At 37.5% G+C, this 25,726-nt stretch overlaps 4 protein-coding genes and 1 long non-coding RNA gene across 5 annotated transcripts; 1 reads left to right on the top strand and 4 right to left on the bottom strand.

Annotated features, from left to right (window-relative positions):
* Positions 1–3,001: 3,001 nt before the first annotated feature.
* On the bottom strand, positions 3,002–3,729 carry LOC131323255 (pectinesterase inhibitor-like). Its single transcript, XM_058354954.1, has one exon. The coding sequence runs from the start codon at positions 3,681–3,683 to the stop codon at positions 3,108–3,110; it is 576 nt and encodes a 191-aa protein (XP_058210937.1). The 5' UTR covers positions 3,684–3,729; the 3' UTR covers positions 3,002–3,107.
* Positions 3,730–6,984: 3,255 nt separating this feature from the next.
* On the top strand, positions 6,985–13,680 carry LOC131322274 (uncharacterized). Its single transcript, XR_009198793.1, has 2 exons — positions 6,985–7,267; positions 13,348–13,680. It is a non-coding gene; the product is annotated as an uncharacterized LOC131322274 (long non-coding RNA).
* LOC131322273 (pectinesterase inhibitor-like) lies at positions 8,484–9,364 on the bottom strand. Its single transcript, XM_058353529.1, has one exon. The coding sequence runs from the start codon at positions 9,242–9,244 to the stop codon at positions 8,666–8,668; it is 579 nt and encodes a 192-aa protein (XP_058209512.1). The 5' UTR covers positions 9,245–9,364; the 3' UTR covers positions 8,484–8,665.
* LOC131322272 (dihydrolipoyl dehydrogenase, mitochondrial) lies at positions 13,285–16,440 on the bottom strand. Its single transcript, XM_058353528.1, has 2 exons — positions 15,906–16,440; positions 13,285–14,780 (listed from the first exon to the last, which is right to left on the bottom strand). The coding sequence occupies exons 1-2, from the start codon at positions 16,185–16,187 to the stop codon at positions 13,530–13,532; spliced, it is 1,533 nt and encodes a 510-aa protein (XP_058209511.1). The 5' UTR covers positions 16,188–16,440; the 3' UTR covers positions 13,285–13,529.
* Positions 16,441–18,977: 2,537 nt separating this feature from the next.
* Positions 18,978–22,023, bottom strand: LOC131322777 (probable protein phosphatase 2C 13). Its single transcript, XM_058354235.1, has 2 exons — positions 21,608–22,023; positions 18,978–20,183 (listed from the first exon to the last, which is right to left on the bottom strand). Exons 1-2 carry the CDS (start codon positions 21,788–21,790, stop codon positions 19,191–19,193), a joined length of 1,176 nt encoding a protein of 391 aa, XP_058210218.1. The 5' UTR covers positions 21,791–22,023; the 3' UTR covers positions 18,978–19,190.
* Between the last annotated feature and the right edge of the window lie 3,703 nt (positions 22,024–25,726).

Here is a 25,726-nt window from a genome sequence, read left to right on the forward strand (position 1 = left end):
GTGTGTGTGTGTGTGTGTGTGTGTGTGTGTGTGAGCATTGAAGCCAATGATTGAGATTAGAAGTTCACAAAGAATTACTATTGGCCTCAAAGAATTACTCGACCGCGATGCATTACTCCTGGCCGCAAAGAATTACATTTAAGCGCAAAGAATTACTCGTGGCTGCAAGCTCATGGCCGAGAATTACTTTTAGCCACGTCGAATTGCACTTGGTCGCATCAAAATTGCACTTGGCCGCATTGAATTACTTTTGGCCGCATCGAATTGCGCTTGGCCGCATTGAATTACTCTTGCCGCATCTATTTGCACTTGGCCACTACGAATTACATTTGGTCACGAAGAATTACTCCTGGCTGCGAAGAATTACTCTTGGCCACATAGAATTACTCTTGGCCGCTATGAATTACACTTGGCCACATTGAAGTGCACTTGGCCGCATTGAATTGCTCTTGACCGCATCGAATTGCTCTTGGCCGCTACGAATTGCTCTTGGCCACATTGAATTACTTTATGGTCTTGCAATTCTTTGCGGCCAAGTGCAATTCGATGCCGCCAATAGTAATTCGTAGCAGCCAGGAGTAATTCGATGCGGCCAAGAGTAATTCTTCACGGCCAAGAGTAATATTTTACGGCCATAAGTAATTCTTCGCGCCAAGAGTAATTTTTTGCGACCAATAATAATTCTTCGCGTCAGATTCTTTTTCTTTTTAACTAGTAGGTAAGCGAACAAAATTGTTGTTCAATACTACTTGAGCTATTGGTTTAGATGATTTGGAGTTTCATGATTTTTCTGGAATTGTAGATTGTAGGTTTTTTGTTAGAACCTTTTGGGTAGACAGAATTTCAAACTCTACTCCTTCCTTGGTTATATCTAATCTTGGAACTATTTTGCTTTTTCTATTTTTCTAGATCAGTTATGAAAACAATTGCGATAGGGGTGTCACTTTTGAGTGAGTGGACGTTCAAAAAATTGAATTCGAGTTGGAATCCGGTATAATTCTACATTCTTAATATCTCTGATGTTATCCCTGAATACAACTAACGGAATTAAATAGATTTGGTAACATTTGTTGTGTTAGACTATTTTATGAACTTGGTTAGATGGATCATGTTTTAAGCTTATTTTTAAAATAAAAATTTCCGAGAAGTAGATTTTGTTGGGAGAAGAAATTTTTTTCTAATTCTCAATTATTTGTAATGCTCTTCTCTCATGAGGTGAAACCATACGCATATTCGAAACTCACCTCATGTGAGATAATGTTAAAAACAACCGTTGTATTCCAAAAAAAAACTTCAGAAAAATGGGGTTTGATACTTCATTCAGACTATGTTTAGAAAACATCGCGCCGAGCCTAAAGGCACGGACAATTACTAGTCCAAGTACAAATTTTGATACATCTATCGATGTACAATCAAGCTAATATTTTGAATGAATGTATTACGATGCGGGCCATACAAGATGAATGATTTAGATCTCCAATAAATGTGCGGTGCGGCCCACAACAATGGTGGTGCCGTGGTGGAAAACCCATTGTTTTTACCGCTGGTGAAAGTAATTTAATCTCCAATTATAATGGAAAGGCAAGGCATTTGAAAATCTTGGCAAATAGCAATAATCGTTAAGGGATTGCGTTTGTAAATCTTGGCAAATGGAAATAATCCTTTGATTAATAGCAAGAATCGTTTGAAAATCTTTGGCAAATGGAAAGGCAAGCCATTTGACCATACATGACTCTTTTGCACAACAGTTTTGACATTATCAATTTTCTCTCTCTCTTTTTGGCAATTTGATTAATTTAGATAAGGGTCACGTGTATTACAATTACTAATAAACAGGACTCACAAAGTTACCAGCTCAAGGTGATTGTTGGTCATGATCTAAAAACTTCCTCGGTCCCAAATTTAATAGTCCCTTGTTTTATTCTAACCGGATAAAAAACTAGCTAGTTATATCTTTAAATTGATAATAAATTCTATATCCAATATCTCTATAAATTTTATAATACAATGTTTTCAAAATCATGTAAAATATTATAAATTACAAAATATAATCAATTAAAAAGTGGCACAAACTTTCAAAAAGAACAATTAAAAAATTGAGACTGAGGGAGTATATAAATACTGAATGGAAGACATGGCTCTGATACCAAGTTTACAGACACGAAGTGGGTACAAACACAAAGTAGGTTAGGATCAAAGAGAGAAAATACAAGACACATCACAGAAAATTTGCAGCCTTCTCGAGACAAGCTAGGTTGGGGCCTAAAGCCCTTGCTTCACTGGCCCCTGAATTTTACCTATTCACAATTAGAGCTTTATATTTGTATTTTTTTCAGCCATGTATTAGTATAAAAATATTGTCCTATAATGTGTCCCCCAACATGTCATGTACTCCCATTTCCTAAAATTTATGTGTCGGAGAATCATGAAGCGCGTCCGAGTCATATCGCGTCAGTGCTATAGATATAGCATACATCACATTTGGTTCCACAAAATCACAGAATCATGATTTATTAATTCATTAATCCATATAACCAATGACTCGAGTCATGAGAACACGATTCATGTAATTTTTTCATACGTGATCTACATATAGTCCATATAACCAATGACTCGAGTCATATATCGAACCTTGGTGTAATCTATACTCGTAATGTGTTTATCACATGTAAGATTTCCAATTTGATACTAGCAGTATTTTGGTAGAACTAATAAGCTGTAAAACAGAGTGCCAAGATATATACTAAAATATGGCCAAGAGATCACAATAAATTAAATAACAATCTTTATATTCTTGGTATCAACTGTAACATGAGTCGCACATGAATATATGCTCAGAATCAGTAGCGTATTATCAATTTCTGTGTTGGGTCAATGGGTCCTCCGGACCTCCGCTAGGGGACTACGGGTTGGTCTTGGTATCTTGGGCGTGATACCAAGTTACCAAAAAAAAAGTGTACAAATAAGCAATCAGTCCCATGAAAAATAAAATGGAACATAATATTAATTTAAGAAGTTACTTTTATTGACCTCAATAAGAATTGAATGAGATTTTATTTCTTCAAAGTCATAAACGCGTTACCGCACGACAAAATTAACCACTCTCTCTATCCAGACTTCAAACTAGCCCCAATAACCAAAACAATATCGCAAAGGTCTTTAAACTTCTTATTTGCTTCCTTAAGCTTTGATGGCTCTTTTGGTGGTACTTCATCAAAACCATCTTCACAAGTAACTGGTCCATCAAAAGCAGCCGAGGCTTTAATCCGAAAAGTCGAGATATCGAAAGGGCTCAAAACCTTCTTGTTCAATATCTGCCCGGCTCCGTTAAGATCATCAATGGCACCTCCATAAAGTTCGGCACAAACGTCGTATCGCCTTTTTAATGAACTGTTACTAGCTTCCTTCATAAACAAGGCGATGAGGTTCAACGTCTGTTTAGCATCTTCACGTGCTATGTCGATTGAGATTTTGCCAAGGCCTCTTAGGTCTGCACGAGCAGAACGAGGGTCAGATTCTAAAACTTGTAGACATAGTGAGGAATTTTGAGCTTGGGAGCAAATTTGATTGATTAGAGTAGTTGTTGGTTTCCTGTTTGGCCTTGCATCGGAGAGGCTAATGAAAAGAAACCATGGCACAAGAGAGACCAACAAGGAGGAGTAGATTTTGAAGGAATAGACCATTTCTATATTGGTTTACAATTCAAAATCTGCTTTGTTTTTCTTGCTTTTGCACTTCAAAACTTTTGTATTACAAGGGGACTTATATAGTTCTCCAGAGAGGCAAGGTAATTTTAAGGCTCCTTTTGTTTCGATGTAAAATGTTTTTCATGTAAAATGTTTTTTCAGAAAATAAACTTTAAACTTTTATTTTTCGGTGTTTGGTTGGTACATGAAAAATATTTTCAGAAATCAACAAAATAGTGTAGAGAGAGAGAGAGTTATGAGAATAAGAGAATTGAACGTGGGTCAGAACTGATAATCGAGGAAACTAAGCAGTGAGAATTGCAGTAGAATGTAGCAGGTTCATTTCAGAAAATAACTTACTGAAGATTTAAGAATAAGTCATTTTCATCCAATTAGTGAAAAATATTTTACATGTAAAATATTTTTCTTATTTTTTATACAACCAAATACTGGAAAATAAATAAAATATTTTACCTCGAAACAAACGGAGACACAAAATGTTAGTCAACTCCAAGAAATTTTAATTAATTTCAACTTACCAAATATTGCCAAGATATTCAAATGCAGTGCCTTCACATAATCCAACTCAAGTACGACTATAATCTCAATTTAATTATCTGTGATTCTCCACAAAATTTCTTCATTTTACTATTAATGTAGGTCAGAGAATGTATTGGACGCATTTAAGTATGTTTACAGTTGAAGTTACAAAGAAGAATACTATTTTAATGACAAAAAAACATATGAGAAAATCTTTTCAACGGCGGAGCCGTGAATAGTTGTTGACGGAGCCAATTGCGACCATCCAAAAGTATTTTGGACGGACCGGATGTTAATGAAACTTTTCCGGGGAGGAGCTAAACTTTTTTTCGGAAAAATTTCATTAAAATCCAAATCATCCAGAACACCTTTGAACGGTCGCGATTGCTTACTACTGTAAACAATTTGTTCACGGCTGAGCCGTGAATAAGTTTCACTCTAAACATATAGTGGGATTATATGAAGTGAACTCCCCCAAATTATATGAAGTGTATGACGTACACTAACATGGTGCAACAAGAACCACGGGAATTGGCGCAATGGTAGTCACCTGTTAATCGGGGGTTCCAGGAAATCTTTGTTCTCGGGTTTGATTCTCACTAATGCGTTATCAATTAATTCTGTGATGAGTCATTCTACACTACATACACTTTGTCCAAGCTTTCCTGCTGGCGGACCGCGGGTTAGTCTTTCGAATTAGTTGGTATATTAGACGAGGTACCAAATTCCCACCACACAAAAAAAAAAGTGTACAATAAGCATTCCGTGGATGAAATTCACATGAAAATGGAACATAAGACATAAGAAGCTACTTGTGGAAGTGTGTGTACCACAGTAGGGTGTTATCAATTTCTGTGTTGGGTCAATTGAGTCCTCCGATAGGGGACGGCGCGTTGGTCTTTCAGATTATTTATGGTTTCTTGAGCGTGATACCCAGTTACCAAAAAAACAGTGTACAAATTAATAAGCATTCAGTGGATGAATGGCGCAGCGAAATTCATGAGAGACTAGTTAGCGTACTAATTCAAACAAGATAAACAACTTATAGCAACGAGCAAACATTGCGCACAGAGAAGAAAGAGAGAAACTCTGAAATAATATTGATAAAAATTGCATAAACTCTAGGTTACAAATTCTTATATAGGCTGAAACCCTAGAAACACTAAAAATAAACTTGGAAAAATAAAAAGTCCCAGGATTTGGGGCTTTTCCTAAAATTGAAAACGGGAAAGAAAAACAAGACTTTCTCAAAAAGAATCAACTAAAAAGGAATTACGGTCTAAGATTTATTAACGAAACAAAACTTTCCTGAAATGGCAAAATAACACAATTGAATGCCTGAACAAAGGTATTAGGCCGAAAACACCGGGGCTCACAAACTTAGGGTGGTGAGGCTTGACCGGAGCGCGAAAATAAGTTAGCCCACCAAGTTTGGGCCTATTCCGAGCTCGTCCGAATTAGACCAAATTGGGTAATCTGAAATTAAACACCGTTTGGGTTTTCGAGGTTTGGCACGGTCCAGCTGATCAAAGAATTGGGTCTCCACGTGTTCTACATCAATGAAATTCACATGAAAAATAAAATGGAACATAATATTTAAAATGTTACTTTTATTGATCTCAATGTCATATAGGCGTTACCACATGACAAAATTAACCACTCTCTCTATCCAGACTTCAAACTAGCCCCAATAACCAAAACAATATCGCAAAGGTCTTTAAACTTCTTATTTGCTTCCTTAAGCTTTGATGGCTCATTTGCTGATCCTTCAAAGCCATCTTCACAAGTAACTGGTCCATCAGAAGCAGCCGAGGCTTCAGACCGAAAAGTCGAGATATCGGAAGTGCTAAAAACCTTCTTGTTCAATATCTGCCCGGCCTTGTTAAGGTCATCAATGGCACCTCCATAAAGTTCGGCACAAACGTCATAACGTCCTTTTAATGAACTGTCTTCCTTCATAAGCGAGGCAATGAGGTTGGACGTATGTTTAGCATTTTTTCGTGCTATGTTGATTGAGATTTTGCCAAGGCCTCTTAGGTCTGCACGAGCGGAACGAGTGTTGGATTTTAGAACTTGTAGACACAGTGAGGGATTTCGGGTTTGGGAACAAATTTGATTAATTAGAGTAGTTGTTGGTTTCCTGTTTGACCTTGCATCGGAGAGGCTAATGAAAAGAAACCATGGCACAAGAGAGAGCTACAAGGAGGAGTAGATTTTGAAGGAATAAACCATTTCTCTGTTGGTTTACAATTCAAAATCTGCTTTGTTTTTCTTGCTTTTGCTCTACAAAACTTGGGTATTACAATGGCATTTAAGTATGTTTTAGAGTTGAAGTTACAAATTACTAACAAGAATACTCTTAATGACGAGAGTGTATTCACAATAAATGTATTCTTGCACAATTAATGAAGATCTTGCAAAAGGGATATGCAAACAATACAACAACAATTGGGGTAGTTTTTTTCTTTTTCTTTTTTTCTCTCAAGGGGCTTTTGATCTCAAGGGATGTAAGTGATGAAGGGAACAAATGCTTTTGACCGGAGCAAAAGGGAAGTGCGCATCATGTGTCATCATCTTTCAAAATTCAACCTGGACTCCATAACAGTTGCTGTCAATACAAGCACGAACTCCCAGCTTAATTACATGCACATCTAGTCCCGGCATGGATAGCCTACCTTTGACTGGAGCAAAGATGGAAATAGTTGAAATGCGCATAAGGTGACCGGACACTCCTAACCATTGAACCAATAAAACAGCCGTATCCTAGCAAGAAGAGAGATTGTTTCAGTGACTCGAGCCCGTGACCACCGAATCACATAGGAACAACATTGCCGTTGCGTCCAAGCTGTGGTCGCCAATGCGCCCAGGCCGCCCTTCAATTCTGGTACAGAGTGCATTGTAAAAATGGGCACCACTCGAAATTTAACTTCAAACCCTGGTGAGAGTTTCAACACACACACACACACACACACAGGGAGATAGCTGCAATACTACATTAACTTCAGGTTCCCCTTGAATTGTTATTCCACGTAAAAACACAGGTGAGAAAGCAACCAAAAGAATCCTCGGACTGTATGTGAATTATGATGTGTGGGGAAAAGCAAATAGAGAAACAAGAGCAAAATAGAGATAACACATCATCTAAATATGAATGGGCTTGTCATATGTGGCCATGGCAGCCTCTTTCAGCGCCTCGCTCATAGTCGGATGCGCATGACACGTGGTTAAGATATATCAAAGTTGAATTTTATTAGTTTACAATTACTCTCTCTCTCTCTCAAATCCTAAGGAGCGAATGATTACTCCGTCCGGTTCTGTTTTTTTTTCCTAATTCTCTTGGTTGGTGTCCTCTATGTGGGATTTCTCCTCATTTGTGGGGCTTCTTTCACCCATGTGTGGGTGTTTTTTGTTGTTTTCTGCAGTGCTCCGTCTGTTTGGAGAGATGGGTTTAGTTGGAATTGGGTGTAATTTTTGGACTGAGTCCCCTCCTGTTTGATTTCTTGATCTCTTGTTTAAGGATGAAGTTTCCTCTTGACGTATTATTTATTGGATCTATAATATCATATGTTATCGTTTTGGAAAAAAAAATGGATAGTTTGATTCTGTCAAGTTAAATTGTCCATGACCATCCATTTTATAAACCCAACTACGGATTTTGATACATCTATACATCTATCGATGTACAATCGAGCTAATATTTTGAACGAATGTATTACGATGCAGATTATACAAGATGAACGGTTCAGATCACCAATAAACGCATAGTAGCGCCCACAACGACGGTGGTGGAAAACCCCAATTACAATGGAAAGGCATGGCATTTGAAAATCTTGGCAAATGCAATAATCGTTGGAGATTTCGTTCGAAAATCTTGGCAAATTGAAAATAATCGTAGAGATATATATGCCATGCCATGCCTTTCCATTATCTAACGTCTCCATCATGGTTATATTAATAACTGTGATTCTCCGCTCAAATTTTCTGCGGCCTTTCTTTTGGGTGGTGCTAATACCAAAACTATTTTTGTTAATGTCAATACTGTTGTGCGTAAAAAGTTTGTACAATGTGCAAAGTCCAAGACTCTTACGCACAACAGTTTTGGCATTCCGTGGATGAAATTCACATGAAAATTAATGAAACATAATAACTAAGAAGCTACTTGTGAAAGTGTGTACCACAGTAGCCTGTTATCAATTTCTGTGTTGGGTCAATTGGGTCCTTCGCTAGGAGATGCCAAGTTGGTCTTTCAGACTAGTTGGTATCTTGGACGTGATACCCACCCAGTTACCAAAATAAAATTAAAAAAACAGTGTACAAATAAGCATTTCAGTGGATGAAATCCACATGAAAATTAAAATGGAACATAATATTTAAGAATTGAATGAGATTTTATTTCTTCAAAGTCATACATGCGTTACCACATGACAAAACCACTCTCTCTATCCAGACTTAAAACTAGCCCCAATAACCAAAACAATCTCGCAAAGGTCTTTATACTTCTTACTTGCTTCCTTAAGCTTTGATGGCTCATTTGGTAGTCCTTCATCAAAGCCATCGTCACAAAAATTTGGTCCAGAACAAGCAGTCGTGGCTCTAATCCGAAAATCCGAGATATCCAACGGGCTCAAAACCTTCTTGTTCAATATCTGCCCGGCTCCGTTAAGGTCATCAATGGCATCTCCATAAAGTTCGGCACAATAGTCGTATCGCCCTTTTAATGAACTGTTAGTAGCTTCCTTCATAAGCGAGGTGCTGAGATTGGACGTCTGTTTAGCATCTTTACGTGCTATGTCGATTGAGATTTTGCCAAGGCCTCTTAGGTCTGCACGAGCGGAACGAGTATCGGATTCTAAGACTTGTAGACACAGTGAGGGATTTCCGATCGTTTGGGAACAAATTTGATTGATTAGAGTAGTTGTTGGTTTCCGGTTTGGCCTTGCATCGGAGAGGCTAATGAAAAGAAACCATGGCACAAGAGTGACCAACAAGGAGAAGTAGAGTTTGAAGGAATAGACCATTTCGATTTTGGTTTACAATTCAAAATCTGCTTTGTTTTTTTTGCTTTTGCTCTACAAAACTTTTGTATTACAAGGGGACTTATATAGTTCTCCAGAGAGCCAAGGTGATGCAGGCGTGAATTAATGAAAGATATAGTAATTATTTAAAATAGTGCTTGATTAGGAAATTTTGTGATCTCGTATTTTTAGTCTAAAATTATTTTATTTCCGTACTTAGGTTGATCTAATTTTCCTTTTACTATTTAGTATCTTGGTTAATAAGGCAGTAGTTTCTTAATTTGAATTTACCTTTTTAGTATTACTAGGATTGCTTATAAGTAAGGTTGTACGAGCATCCACAGTGGAATAACCAAAAGTCAATAATCAAAAGTTGTCACATCATCTTTTAATTATGCATTTAAGGGGTTGTTAAGGTTAGCAATATAAAGGTCCATAATGGCAATCAAATTTGAATAACCAAAACTTGCCACATCACCTTTTCAATTTATAAAAATCTAAAAATTGTGAACATAGAAAACAATTTTTTAAAAATAGGTTATTAGAAAAAGAGAAAATAGTCTTTTGAAAACTTTGATTTTTAAAAAAAAAATTCAGGAAAAAGTTTTAAAAAAACAGTTTTGGAATAAATAACAAAAATTTTGAAATTTTTTTTTTTAAAAGAACAGTTTTTGAAAAATAAATAAATAAACTGTTTTTGCAAAAAAAAAAAAAAACAGTTTTGAAAAAAAAAAACAGTTTTTGCAAAAAAAAAAAATAGAAACTTTTTTTAAAAGTATTTTTCTTAGAAATATGTTGAAAATGGAAGAGAGAAAGAAGGTTTTTGTGTTATGATGGTGTACTTAATTGAGGAAATGTGGGGACAACTAAATTTGATTATTGGCAAAAATTTGCTAGTTTTGATTATCCAATGGTAAAAATTTGATGAGTTGCTAAGAGGTTGCTAAATTTGATTATTTCACTGGAAACTCTTTTTTGAGCAAATGTTGCTAACCTTAACAACATGTGTTAAGGATAGTCTAACACAACATGTGTCGAAATTTCAAATTCATAGAATAGTCTAACACAACATGTGTTATCAAACCGGTGTAATTCCATTAGTTGCATCCAGTTATAGAAAAATAAGAACCTTAGCAAAACGGCGCCTAACATAAGAGTTTTCGTAAGCTAACATAAATCAAGAATTCTTGCTAAACATAAGAGTTTCCTTAAGCTTACATAACCAAGAATTCTCGCTCTATTGACTGTAACCTTCCCAAATAGCTAGTGAGATAAATAGAGAGAACATGATATTCAACGAATAAGTCGAATATACGATAGATACCACAATATTTACTATTCATTCAGAGTGGTGGTCTGCGGCTCCGGTGTGGAATAGCCAACATTAGTAAACATGAACAGGTATCTTCCTTTTGCCGATTAAAAAAAAAATGAGAGAGGAATGCTCTTTGTAAATATTTTGGTCAATTTGGAATCAATTCTTATGTACTCTATAATATAGATGCCCAATATCAATTATGGAATTTCTTTGGCCAGTAAAATTTGAACTTAAACTTATTTAGGAAGTCATATATATAGGATATAAAATTAATACTGAATCAGGTTTCGGAAAGGGGAACAAAATTAAATCAATCAAAATCAATTGAAAAAGGAAGGAGTATGTTTAGAAAACGTGTAAATCTTAAAAGGAAATTCTCTTTAATGTTAGCAAAATTTTTACATTATTGTAGGTTTATACATTAGGAAATATTCACTCGATCCAACGACTACAAAGTTAACAGGAAGTACGATCGAACGATTGTAGAGGCTGCTTTGTTTGTATGCATACACATTTTGGTGGAAAACCGCTCCAATTTATAATATAGATATAGATTATATGAAGTGAACGCACCCAAATTATATGAAATGTGTGGACACTAATTAACATGGTGCAACAAGAACCACGGGAATTGGCGCAATGGTAGTCACCTGCTAATTGGGGGTTCCAGGAAATCTTTGTTTTCGGGTTCGACTCTCACTAATGCGTTATTAATTTCTGTGATGAGTCATTCTACACTACACTTTGTCCAAGCTTTACTGCTTAGCAGACGGCAGGTTAGTCTTTCGAATTAGTTGGTATATTGGACGAGGTACCAAGTTCCCACCACACACACCAAAAAAAAAAAAAAGTACAATAAGCATTCCGTGGATGAAATTCACATGAAAATGGAACGTATATAATACCTAAGAAGCTACTTGTGGAAGTGTGTGTACCACAGTAGCGTGTTACCAATTTCTGTGTTGGATCAATGTCCTCCGCTAGGGGACCGCGCGCGGGTTGGTCTTTCAAATTTGTTGATTTCTTGGATGTGATACCCAGTTACCAAAAAAAAATTAGTGTACAAATAAGCATTCAGTGGATGAAATTCACATGAAAAATAAAATGGAACATAATATTTGAAAAGTTACTTTTATTGTTTTCAATGTCATCTAGGCGTTACCACATGACAAAACCACTCTCTCTATGCAGACTTAAAACTAGCCCCAATAACCAAAACAATATCGCAAAGGTCTTTAAACTTCTTATTTGCTTCCTTAAGCTTTGATGGCGCATTTGGTGGTCCTTCAAAGCCATCTTCACAAGTAACTGGTCCATCAGAAGCAGCAGAGGCTTCAGACCGAAAAGTCGAGATATCGGAAGCGCTCAAAACCTTCTTGTTCAATATCTGCCCGGCTTTGTTAAGGTCATCAATGGCACCTCCATAAAGTTCAGCACAAACGTCGTAAGGTCCTTTTAATGAACTGTTATTCGCTCCCTTCATAAGCAAGGCGATGAGGTTGGACGTATGTTTAGCATTTTTTCTTGCTATGTTGATTGAGATTTTGCCAAGGCCTCTTAGGTCTGCACGAGTGTTGGATTTTAAAACTTGTAGACACAGTGAGGGATTTCGGGTTTGGGAACAAATTTGATTAATTAGAGTAGTTGTTGGTTTCCTGTTTGACCTTGCATCGGAGAGGCTAATGAAAAGAAACCATGGCACAAGAGAGAGCAACAAGGAGGAGTAGATTTTGAAGGAATAGACCATTTCTCTGTTGGTTTACAATTCAAAATCTGCTTTGCTTTTGTTTTGCTCTACAAAACTAGGGTATTACACTGGCATTAAGTATGTTTAAGAGTTGAAGTTACAAATTCCTAACAAGAATACTCTTCTTAATGACGAGAGTGTATTCACAATAAATGTATTCTTGCACAATTAATGAAGATCTTGCAAAAGCGATATGCAAACAATACAACTACAATTGGGGTTGTTTTTTCTTTTTCTTTGTTTCTCTTGAGGGGTTTTTGATCTCAAGGGATGCAAGTGATGAAGGGAACAAATGCTTTTGACCGAAGCAAGGGGAGTTCAACCTGGACTCCATAACAGTTGCTGTCAATACAAGCATGAATTCCCAGCTTAATTACATGTGCATCTAGTCCCGGCATGGATAGCCTACTTTTGACTGGAGCAAAGATGAAAATAGTTGAGATGCGCATAAGGTGACCGGACGCTCCTAACCATCGAACCAATAAAAAATTATTCCCATTTAGACCTTAAAAATCCTGTAAAAACTTGTGGTTCCCTTTCAGCTCTCTCACTTGAGTCTATTTCTGCAACAAGTTGCCAGTGTTCTGACAAAGCGCTCACTTTTGAACTGATCAATTCTCACCAATGTAGGAGAGAGATTATACGGTACGGTCTCATTTTTTTAAAATCTGTTGCCCGCTTGGAAACAACAATCAAAGCAGCTCATTCTGATACGTAGAAAAAGAGGGCTACCTAACGCACTGCGGGGTCTAGAGAAAGAATGCACACAGCCGTATCCTAGCAAGAAGAGAGACTGCTTCAGTGACTTGAGCCCGTGAGCACCCAATCACATAGGAACAACCTTGCCGTTGCGTCCAAGCCGTGGTGGCCGATGCGCCCAGGCGGCCCTTCAATTCTGGTACAGAGTGCATTGTAAAAATGGGCACCACTCGAAATTTAACTTCAAACCCTGGTGAGAGTTCCAACACACACAGAGGAGGAGAGCTGCAATACTACATTAACTTCAGGTTCCCCTTGAATTGTTATTACACAAAAACACAGGTGAGAAAGCAACCAAAAGAATCCTGCGACTGTATGTGAATTATGATGTGTGGAGAAAAGCAAATATTTAATGGTTCACTCGGAACTACTCGAGTAATAACTCTTGGAAATCTGAAAGCCTTTTAAGTCTGACACTCTCAACTAAATAGAGAAACAAGAGCAAAGTAGAGAGAACACATCATCTAAATGTGAATGGGCTTGTCATATGTGGCCATGGCAGCCTCTTTCAGCGCCTCGCTCATAGTCGGATGCGCATGGCACGTGCGTGCAATGTCCTCACTTGACGCTCCATACTGCAACGCCAGCACTGCCTCGTGAATGAGCTCCCCAGCATTTGGAGACATTATATGAACCCCCAATATCTTATCACTCTCTTTCTCAGCCAAAATCTTAACCAATCCCTCAGCATCATCTATTGCCTTGGCCCTGCTATTTGCCAAGAAAGGAAACTTCCCAACCCGGTAATCAACCCCGAGTGCCTTCACTTGTTCCTCAGTCTTTCCGACATACGCCACTTCCGGGTGCGTATATACAACTCCGGGGACCATATCATAGTCCACATGGCCTTCCTTGCCTGCTATGAACTCCACGCATGCAACTCCATCCTCTTCTGCTTTATGGGCTAACATCGGCCCAGGAATGACGTCTCCAATTGCATAGACTCCTTGTACATTAGTCGAGAACCGTCCGTTAACTATGATTCGACCAACCTTGTCAGTTTCCACTCCTATCTTGTCCAATCCAAGCCCAGACGTAAATGGAGTCCTGCCTGCAGAGACAAGAACAGCATCAGCTTCCAGTGTACTCTGCTCACCGCCAGCAGCTGGTTCAAGGGTCAACTTCACGCCATTTCCAGAAGTGTCAACTGATACAACCTTAGTTTTCAGCATAAACTTCATCTTCTGCTTCTCAAGGGTGCGTTGGAATTGCTTGCGTACTTCACTATCCATGGTTGGAACGATGTCGGCTGCAAATTCGACAACTGTGACCTCCGAACCAAGACGGCCCCACACTGAGCCCATCTCAAGGCCAATGTAGCCAGCTCCAATGACTATGAGTTTCTTTGGGATTTCCGACAAAGCTAAAGCACCAGTCGATGATACAATCCTCTTCTCATCAATGGTAATCCCAGGAAGAGACTTGACATCAGAACCAGTAGCAACTATTATATTTTTGCCTTTCACAACAGTGTTCTCACCTTCCAGGCTATCGACAGAGACTTCAGAAGGAGAGATGAATTTTCCATAACCTTTAACGTAGTTTACTTTGTTTTTCTTAAAGAGACCTTCAATACCACGTGTCAGATTAGTTACAGCTTTATCTTTTTGGGCCATCATGGCAGGTAGATCAACTTCAACAGAAGGAAACTTGACACCATGGTTGGCAAATGAATGCAGGGCTTCATGGTACATGTGGGAAGAATGAAGAAGAGCCTACGTACAAAAGCAGAAGAATATAAAAAACTAATTCCAACCACGAAGCAGACACTGCCGTAGCGTTTGATTTAGTAATCAGCCTAAAGGAATTCAAAATTCAAGGACTAAGTAAATACTGAAAACACTATGACCAGAAACGAGGTGCATCCATTTAAAAGAAGATATCAGGCACCACTGCTTCTGAATCAGATCAAAATGAATAACTTTGATAGCTGTAACACTCACTCTGACAATTATATGTAGTGTTCTGTTCGCTTGAATGATTTCAAGAAGGAATGCAAAGGCCAATTCTTCGCCTTCTAATGGATTGGCCATTCACCTAAAGGGGTGAATGATGATTCTATTTTCCATGTCTATAAGTTTTTTAACAAACCAGGGAATGAACATCTCCAAGGTATAACTTTTCTATTCTACTGTATGCCAGTGAACCAAATACTGCCCCATACGAATTTGCAGCCATAACCTACAGTACAAGTACTTCCATAAGCTGAAGTACATCCATATAGATACACAGACACCTCAATATAAACACCAACTAAGAAAACTAATGAACCAACTACAGCAAGCCAACGAGCATAGTTGGCCACCATTGTACACTCTCTATTGAGTGGTCAAGGGGTCAAATCTTATCGATGGAAAGAATTTATTACTGGTTCTCTTGTATAGGAATCTTTCGTTGTTAGTTTATTTCTTTCCCGAATGTGCTTGATTTAGTTGTTGCGGACCTCACATAATTGATGTACTGTCCCTTCATTGTTATTCTTTGAGTGTAATTCTCAACCCACTGGACATCAAGCAAACTTATAACTTACATGTCTATGACAAAACCAATACCTAAACAACCGAATGGCATCAATTTCCCTTCTATTATATTTATCCCATCAATCGAGAAATCAACTTTTCCTTTCTCATAAGATCTTCTAACTTGCGGGGAAATGTTATCGTGTTGCAGACCGGACAATCTTTTTAGAACGTGGCAGTAACTTACATGCCTATGACAATATCAATACCTAAACAACAGAATCGCATAAATTTCCAGATAAAAACCATTAGATCTAACAAATTAATCGAACAATAATCACAGAAAACTACGCAGATACACAAGTAGAAATGTATAATTACCTTGGAAGGGATGCAACCGACGTTGAGACACGTGCCGCCGAGAGTACCACGCTTCTCGATACACGTCGTCTTCAGCCCCAACTGGGCCGCCTTGATGGCGGCGACGTAGCCGCCTGGCCCACCTCCGATGACGACGACGTCGTTGTCGTCACCGGATCCAGACGCGAAGCCCCTCGAGAAGGAGGTTAGAGAGAGGGAGTACTTGAAAGCATCGGACGAATTGCAGAGGCTCTTCGACAGGAGCAAGGATGATTTTCTTCGGGCCATGCTCGCCATCGCCATTTTCGCCTTCTGAAATTCGATTTCTCAGTTCTAGTCTTCTTGAGAAGTAGAAAAGTAGTCGAATTTTACCCCTCTATCGCTTTTGGTGTTAATTACACTGAATTCCCCCTGAGATTGTTCACAATTGCATTGTTGTGAATAGGATTTTCTTAAATTATACTTACATCCCTTTCCTTGTTTTCCCAATTAGTACACGTGAAGACTTGTACCCTCCCAATTATGTGTCATTTTTCTGTTTTTTGTCAGCCCTCTAGCTCTAGGAGAATCAGGTTCATAGTCACACACGTTTATATCATGTGAGATCATAATCGAGCCATGAGAAACATTGTAACGCCCAGTCTTGGCTCAACTCCTTATTATCCGTGTTCAAATTTGGCTCGAGCTTGAGAATTATTTAAGTGTAATTGTTCAAACTCGGCTCATATTTAAAATTTTGTGGATGTGATAAACTTGACTCGGCACGTGAAGTTCCAAAGTGACAAAAGCTAAAAATAAATAAATTTTACCCCTGCACCAAAAGGCTGTTATTTTCCAACAATAGAAATTCAATTTCCATCTTTCTATAGGATTTGATGAAGCTCAATTTTTTCAAACTCACTAAAGAAGTTTATTTCTCTAGTACGCAAGAGAATAGGAAACGTACTAATTGAAAAGATCTAAAGAACGGAAGGTCAAATCTCGTTATCTTTTGAATATGTATTACTTGACCCTTATATTGATAACATTTATTGAATTTCCCATGTTCACAAGTGTGTCAAACCAAATGCCTATGCTCAGGCTTGGCTCAAATTTGTAAACAAACAATTAAAAGTGATTGAACTTTTTTTTGTTTGTAAAAAGTGATTAAGCTTGACTCATTTTTTTAAACAAGTTGAACAAGCCAAAAGTCAGATTGTCTCAAATCGTTTGATTCGTTTAACAGCACTATTGCTGACCTTGGTAATTAGTAATATGTTTTTATTACCCACAAAATCCCTGACCTTGGTAATTTGTAATTTGCTTTTAGTACACATGTCTAGTGCATTTTATTCAAATGAGGGGATGGTGTTGTGCAGTAATGTGCGCAGCACTGTGCTATGCACCTCCGAGCAATTGCACGATTCGACAGCCAGGAGCATCAACCCAAAGTCCTTTTATTCACGTGGGATTCATCCTTAGGCATATACATCGTGCCAGAAAAAAGTAGCTGAATTGGGACATGGTGTGGTCACACTACCTTCCTCCCCAAATTTCTCTACTCGATTTATTTCAGCATTTTTACACCCAACACATTTTGGAAAAGAAATAAACTTTTTCTTTGTCTTATGAACCTAGCCTCGTTATCCAGATCCCAAGCACCTCATTAAAAAAGGTTAAGATTGGCGTTGGATAGCGCTAACATCATGGGTTAATCCCACACATTGTCCCAGGACAAAATAAACAAGGGAGAACAAAGGATTATTAACATAACTTGATATTGGTGCCTGATAGATGGATGATCAAACAAAACGTGAAACAAGGTAGTATAATCTATACTACTTCTTTTAAATGTACGAAAGTGTTTTCTACTTTTTGTTTTCCACAAATGCCACGACCACTTGCAATTAATACTTTGCCCCATTCTACGCCTCTTCCCAACCGACACAAAACGGTTACAAACTGAACACCAATGGATACCTCTTAAATAAATAAAGTACTTACAAAACGGTTACAGTACAAACTAATTGCACCAGACACAACTAATTGCATAACAAACAAGCAAAATAATAATTTTGGAAAACTAATTATATAAATAGTCTAATGCACCCAAATCGAAGTGGTGCGTGGCTAATGTCTTCCTAACTAAACCACTGCATGTATGGCTTTTCGAATATGGAGCAGTGCGTGGCTTTTCAGTAATGAACCGAACCAGTGCAAGGTTTGGAACATTGCATCAGTTGGTTTCGAACCATTGCTATTTTTCGATCGTGACCCTCTGTGAACTGAATGGTACAGTTTCGGACAGTCATTTGCATGCCTATATAAACAAACTATGTATAGCCGTTTCATGCCTCCAAAAAATCAGAGAGCACAAATACACTTCCGCATATATAGTTCAAGAGAGCTCTGCATAGTTTCCGTCCATGGGGCACGGATTCGAAGTGTTGCGTTTGCGTTCATAAAGATCGTTGCATTCTGGAAAGCGGACGTCCAAAATCGTAAGCACCTTGACAAGGGCAAAATCTACTTTTAAGGACACAGTGACCCATTCATTGGACTTGATCTACTTCTTATTTTCGGAGTCGACAGTTTGTGAGTTGTATTTTTCGATCCCGTTTACTGCTGTTGTTCAATCTGTTTTTCCATTGGGCTAATTAGTTGTAATACACAATTTGTAATACGCACTGCACTGGTCCATATTTGAAAAGCCATGCGTTGGTTTAGTTAGGAAGACATTAGCCACGCACCACTTCGATTTGGGTGCAAAACTGTGGAAGTAAATTCAGGCTAAGTTAAAATTAATAAGACTGGCCCAAAAAGAAAAGAAAATAACTCTTAGCCCAATTTATTTTAATCAAAGCCCAAGACCGAGCGGCGGTTTCTTCCATACCGAATGACCAATAATATTCATGACCTCGATCTCAATGACATACCCACTCCAAACAGAACTACAATTTCAACGGTACTTGGGCTTCAAACAAACCACGTGCACGTGGCAAAACGACTAGTAAATACAAAAAATCAAAGCAGAATTTCCTGTACAAAACAGAGGAAGGGAGATTCAATTCGTTAGATGACTCCGAATAATTCATCACAATGATACCCAAACAATTATACAAAATTAACAATTTTTCCCAGTAAATGCCTCCAACAAGTTATTTGCTCTAACCCTACAAAATTAGCAGCTGCTTTTTCTAACACATCTGAAGCAGACAAATACAGATCAACCATCTTTTCTACAAAGAGATTTCTCTGTAGAAGAATCTGTGTTTACACTAATCATTCTCTAACTTTTCTGCGAGGAAATGATTTTGCATTTACATTTCACTTGCCTTCTAGAAAGCTCCTCAACATATTCCTAGCCTCCTCAGAAAGGCTGCAGCATCTCAACCTAGGCCTCTGAGCGGCAGACTCACGACAAACAGAAGTGAAGCACACTACAATGGCAGTGAGATTGTCAGTTGCATTCAGTCGCAATGCTTCATTGACAAGTTTTATTGCACACTGATTTGGATCATCGTGGCGCCTTAGCTCACGTCGAACCAAACTCACTGCTACCTCATTCGACATAACATCCCATATCCCATCACAAGCAACAATCAAGAATTCATCATCCTCTGTCAAAATGATTTGTTCAACATCTGGCTCGGCAGTAAGGGGAGAAGCAGACCCGAAAGGAAGTTTCATGAACCAATCTCCTAGGGCACGTGTTACAGCCAGATCACCATTAAGGTATCCATTTACGAAGCAACCACCCAATTCCTCTACCCTTCTGCGTTCTGGAGAATAACAAGGCTGGTGGTCTTGCGACATCTGTATTGGAACTCCTTTCCTGCAGAGAACAGCACGACAATCACCAGCATTTGCTACCATGAGATGCCTGCCAAGTAATAGGGCAGTCAGTGCGGTCGTTCCACAATAAATAGGAACATTTTTTTCCCTGGCTAATGCTTGGTCAGCCAATAGAAACGCTTTGCGATGAGAACCCTCCAATTTTTCCAAGAACAGATCATCAATATCAGATGTTTGCGGCAAGTTAGCATCTTCAAAGAATAATCTCATGGCATTCTCTTTGAGAAAAGCTGCGGCCGCATTGGAGCCACCGTGTCCGTCAAAAACAGCATAAAAGGCACTTCGAAGTGGGCACCCAAATAGATAGCCCAAATGAGCTGATAAATCATCAATGCAGATGTGTTCATCTTCATTGGATACCCGATATCCTTGGTCTGTGTGGCTGCCCGATCGAATGTTTGGAACAAAATTTGATGAAGACGACTCCAGAATAGTAGTTTGAAAACTAGTTTTGCAGCTCACAACCTGGTGTAACAGAAGCCAAAGGTAAGAGAGCATGTCTATATATATCTCAAACCCAAGTAGATTGACAAAACAGTACATGAACTAAAGCAGCACTTTCACCAAGATAAAGACTAATCTAGCATCCCTCAAAATGAAAGTCATAACAGACAACGCACCAATCCTAAGGACTTCTGCAAGAGTCCCAACTTATTAGCCATAGTGGAACATAGGTCAACAATCATTTCTCTTATTCTTCTCGCATCTATTTTGAAGCAACTTCTTGTGATGGATATAACGAGACTTAATACTATGTAAATCCATAGGTTATATATATGCACACGGGTAGGTGTATGGTGAAATTCCAAAATCAAACCTAAATTTTAATTGTATAACTTAAGCTTTCTGCACCAATTAAAGAACACTTAGGGACTATACACCTAAACATAAAGAAAAAACACCAAGAAAACAATTCCAGTAGCTCTAATCCACTAAATTACACCTAATATCTGCATAACAAGAAAGTAATTCAAGTTGTCAAGTACAATTGTTTAGATTCCTAATCATCGACAACAAGCCAGCAAATATTTTGAAACCAAGCACTCTAAATTGTCTCAAATAGTGTCGCTTAAGAAGATGAGCAATTTCGAGTTGAATGTTCCGAGTTGCCATGCCAAATATACAATTGATTTTCACCACCAAATAGGTTAAGGCGTGAGTTGCAAACAAATACTTTCTCCAAAATATCAAACAGCTTTAGAGTTGCAAACAAAGTTTCTTCATGGCATCTGAGCGAAACCCATTCTAGAACACTTTCACAAGGAAGAATTACCAGCCCACCTCCAAACCTCCCAAAAACAAGAGGATGCATGTAAGGACCCTAGAAAATACCAAATTGCTTGGTATGGAATGGATTATGACTTAATATAGTGTTCGACCTCTCCACGAGCTAGCTTAAGCATTTTGAGCTATAACCAAATCTCCTCAATATACAAGATTAACTAACAATCCAATTAACCAATTATACACGTCACGCAGAACCACCCATATACATATATACAATCCATATTATCCTACCTTCAAAGCAAAAATTCAAAATAAGTACTCCATCTATCCGAAATCGCTGGCCCTCAGCAAAAAGTCGTGCAATTTTGAGATCAAAAAATAATAAAGTACTTCCCTGCAAAAACTTTTATAAAAAAAATTTAGACCATATTAAAAACCCATGAAGTATTTTAATTTGCTGCAAAAAATAATACACGAAAGTACTTTATTTGTCAAACCGAAAACTGCACAACTTTTCCACGGGTCCTTTAATACGGTGCACGAAAGTAATTTATTTATTCTCTAAATTGCACGACTTCTCACAGGGGCAAGCAATTTCGAGACCGATGGTGTTATAGAAACCAACGATAAATCAAGAACCCAATTGAGAAATCGAAACGTACCGATTCGGAGAGGGAGATATCGAAGGAGGCCGACTCGGAAGCGATCGGCGACGTCTTGGGCGGCGTAGAAGTGGGTGAAGAGACGTCCAAGAAGTGGTTGTCGATGGGATCGGGGACGCAGAGGTACTGAACAGAGATTATGCTGCTCTGTTGACACACTAGTTCTGCTTCCGCGGCTACCATGTTCTGATTAGACGAAAAAATTGATCGATCGATCGAACGAACGAGGGGTTTATTAGTCTTTCTTTGTTGTTTGATTGTAGTTTGGCAAGTTGCAGTCGGAGAGAGAGAGAGAGAGAGAGAGAGAGAGAGAGAGAGAGAGGAAATTGGGAGAAATTAGGGTTCCGTATGGAGAGAGAGAGAGAGAGAGAGAGAGAGAGAGAGGGGAAATTGGGAGAAATTAGAGTTCGGTATGGAAAGAAACCTGAGTCAGGTGGTGGTTTTATAGGTGGGGGAGTTTGTCATGTTTACGCATGCTGGATCCAGTACGGCCGTGGATTTCGCCTTGGGATTTCCAAAATCTAATTGGAGTTAGAAATTGACCCTTATTTCCACGGCAAACCTTTTTAGCCCATCATAAAAGCCACTATCCCACCCATTTTTAAAGTTCAGTATTTTGTTCTGAGTTATCTCTTAATAAGTGTCTATTTTATAAATTTAGTAGATAAAAATCGATACATCTTTTATTTTGCCCCAAAAAATAAATTTTATTTTGAAAAGTTAATGAGTAAAAGTATAATGATGATATTTTCATAGAGGGTAAATAAGAAAACTGAAAGTAAAAGTTGATGTGAAATGTATAATAATAATATCTCTTTAAAGTTGAAGTTACGAAACTGAATATTTAAAAAGGGACGAAATGAGTAGTAAATATTTTAAGAGTGTTGCTAATCTTTGCCTGATAGACGTAGGATAATATGCAAATAACGCCACACAAATTTGAATTTCAATACATATGTCATGGATTAATACACTTATACATATATAAATTCATTTTTCTCGAATAATGATAGGCTTTTTACATATTATCCTCCACGTTTTGGATTGAGGTTACCGTTTTCCAGATTTTGAAAGCTAGATATTTTTGCTCATCAATTTCAAATATTTTTGCAAAATATTTAAAGGACTAATTTAGATTTTTGGATTGGCATAAATATTTAAAAATATTCAAACAAAGATGTTTATTTCATTTTGATTTCAAGAATAATAAGACTTTCTTAATGTACTGAATTATGGAACATATGGAGTATACGTTTCAGTCATAAAATCGATTGCACCGGCAATGTGGTCTTCGATCATGCGGATCAATTTTTTTATAATGCTTCTTAGTATTAACATGTGTATTAAAACTAGTTTAGTCTCATTAATCAACCCTTGTTTCTTTCATAAATTTAAATGAAGTGTGATAAATTTTAGGTGTGAAATTTTTTATGCTCAAAAGTTAAAGGATGGAAAATTATACTCATTTTACAATCTTATAAAAATATTTGGAGTACTCGACAATAAATAATTCAACTCAAAACATTAACCAGGTTATGCCTTAGCATTAATTCTACATAGGTAAAATATTCCAAATCTTAGAAACACTAAAGGATTTGTTTTATCATTAACTTTAGGACCTCGAAATTAGTCGATGTGCGTGCAAGTTGACCAAGATGTCCTTTGAGTTAAATATCTCTTGACTCAAAATTATGCATCATTTTTCTAGTCAACTTTTCATGCCTAAAGTGAAGGTAAATTATGCATCATTTTTTTAGTAAACTTTTCATGCCTAAAGTGAAAGGTAAGAATAGCAATTATAGGAGTACCTCGGAACAGACACTCTTGTAAACAAACAGTATCAATCACCGTCAGCGGAAAAAGACAAGTGAGGGATGACTTTGCACTCCATCTCCTGAATTGTAATGTTGTGTCATCGTGCACTCGTTATTGCCTTTTTTAATGATGACCAAAAGGGAGCGTGTGCCAAAAAAATACCATAAAAAATTTGAACAAGTATGGATAATTGTTTTTTCGACAAATCAGATCATAATACTTTTGAGTAATCTGATTTGTCGAAAAACAAATATGGATATGACACAATCCAACCTGACCCGACATATAAACAACTATACAAAGCTCAATACAATATGGCAGGGGACGAAAATCATCGACTATATTGCCGTCGAACCTCGGAATATCCGTGTGAATTGCTAATGTACTTATCTAATAGTAGTACAACTTCACATGACAATTCGTTATCCTCTGCTCATCATCGCCTTATTAGATAAAATCAACTGAGTTTCATTAAACTATAAGAGGGTTAGTTCCAGTAACGAGATGTAAACATTAAAATTATAAGACTGTATAATCCTCTCTTTTGCTAAACTCTACTTATTATTATCTACATAATAAGGGAGAACGATTTTTTAATCTTATCTCTCTATAGATCCTAACCATTGATTTGTTTCATAAATCCTACAGCTCTTCTTTTTTCTCTCAAACAATATTAATTATACAATTACCACTAATTAAATCTCACATTGTGCGGTACCTGAAGGCACGGGCAAACCCTAGCCATATCATATCATAGATATAAGATGGGAGCCCAGCCCAGTACGCACTAACGACTACCTTTTTTCATCTGCTTTCGTCAAACCTCCAAAGTTCTCATGAAATACAGTGAATGTAGACATTACGTACACGAGAATCCCTAGAATAAAGGTCGCTTTGTTGGAATATAATAGTAACTCCAACCAGGTTGCTAAGATTAAGATTCAAAAAGACCCATTAGATAAAGACAAAGGGATGAATGCTTCCAACCCCAAGGGATTGATCCGGTAGTCGAAGTGCCCGACATAGGCAGCACTACATTGACCCAAGGATAGTCAGATGAACAACCCAACCTCGAAAATTTTTTTACTCTACATGTGATACTTGAGAGATGCTAATGGCATTGAACACCCTCCAACCTCCATGTGAACACCTTCAAAGACTTCACATAATCCCCGTTAACTTGAATAATATTCTTTCGAATTCAGGGCTACAACACAATTCTCATAATATCATTCTGTAGAACAACATATCTTCAAAAAGATTTGCTTTAACCTCATAACATTTTCTTTTCCAAAGGGTAGTAATATAATAGATTAATAAGCCAATTAACGTTGGTACAAGATATAAGAGCTCATAATTTACTCCCTCCATTTTCAAAACATTATCCACTACGTAATACGAAAACATCAGTAAAATTTGAATTTTTGTTGACAAATATATGTATATACTTTTAAGCTCTTGCATAGTAGATAATTTTTTTAGTAGATAATTTTTTTAGAATAGAAGTTATGCTTTTTTTACCACACTTTTCGTGCTAATATATGACGTTTTGCGCATATATTGTTGGTTCGTCAATCAGCTAGTAGAGTTAGGTAATTTTTGAACACCCTGCAACAAATTTCTTGAGCCGCCACTGGCGCCTGAGACTTAGGAACATACTTCCTCCTAAGATCTTAGACTCGAAACTTCTAAAATGTTGGTCCTGCTTTAACTGGGGCCCCCTACTTGTAGACGATGGATTTATGATCCCCAGGATTAGTGGAGACATGCGCAAACTGGTCCAAACACCCGGTTATAAAAAATGGATGACTGCTTCCCATTTCAAAACACAAATACGTTCCTTGAACAACTAATCTTCGGGTTCTTAATTTGCAGCATATGTTTTTAATTAAAAATGTCCTTACCAATAGTTGTGGCTTGGCAGATCAAAAAAATAAAATAAAATAGTTGTGGCTTCAATCAGATCAAGATGGATCTCAGCTTTCAACCATACAACATTAAGCACGTACAAACTCTTTTTAAAAAATTACATTTCATTTGTTTAGAGTCAATTATAATAAAAGTTACTTACCCGATGAGCTTTCTAACCTTTTGCTTTAACAAAATACAGTACGTAATAAGGAAAGACTTTACCACAAATGTTAATTTTCCTATACAGATATGGATGGCTAAGATTATTGTAGCAAGCAAGCCAATGGTTTCCTGTAACTGCAAGAATAAAGAGAATTACCCGAATTCTTTATTTCGAGGTAGCGTTACACTTTGAAAAAGCCAAGGAAAAGCTCCATATAAACTGGTTTTATG

This window comes from Rhododendron vialii, chromosome 4a (assembly GCF_030253575.1).
Source record: "Rhododendron vialii isolate Sample 1 chromosome 4a, ASM3025357v1".
In the NCBI taxonomy this organism is placed as follows: domain Eukaryota; kingdom Viridiplantae; phylum Streptophyta; class Magnoliopsida; order Ericales; family Ericaceae; genus Rhododendron; species Rhododendron vialii.

Bases quoted from the DNA above. Each gene is read 5' to 3' on its own strand.
- LOC131323255 (XM_058354954.1), bottom strand. From the start codon at position 3,683: ATGGTCTATTCCTTCAAAATCTACTCCTCCTTGTTGGTCTCTCTTGTG.
- LOC131322273 (XM_058353529.1), bottom strand. From the start codon at position 9,244: ATGGTCTATTCCTTCAAACTCTACTTCTCCTTGTTGGTCACTCTTGTG.
- LOC131322272 (XM_058353528.1), bottom strand. From the start codon at position 16,187: ATGGCGATGGCGAGCATGGCCCGAAGAAAATCATCCTTGCTCCTGTCG. The intron at 14,781-15,905 runs GTAATTATACAT...TTTTGTACGTAG, and splicing joins TCGGTTGCATCCCTTCCAAG to GCTCTTCTTCATTCTTCCCA.
- LOC131322777 (XM_058354235.1), bottom strand. From the start codon at position 21,790: ATGGTAGCCGCGGAAGCAGAACTAGTGTGTCAACAGAGCAGCATAATC. The intron at 20,184-21,607 runs GTACGTTTCGAT...CTGTTACACCAG, and splicing joins ATATCTCCCTCTCCGAATCG to GTTGTGAGCTGCAAAACTAG.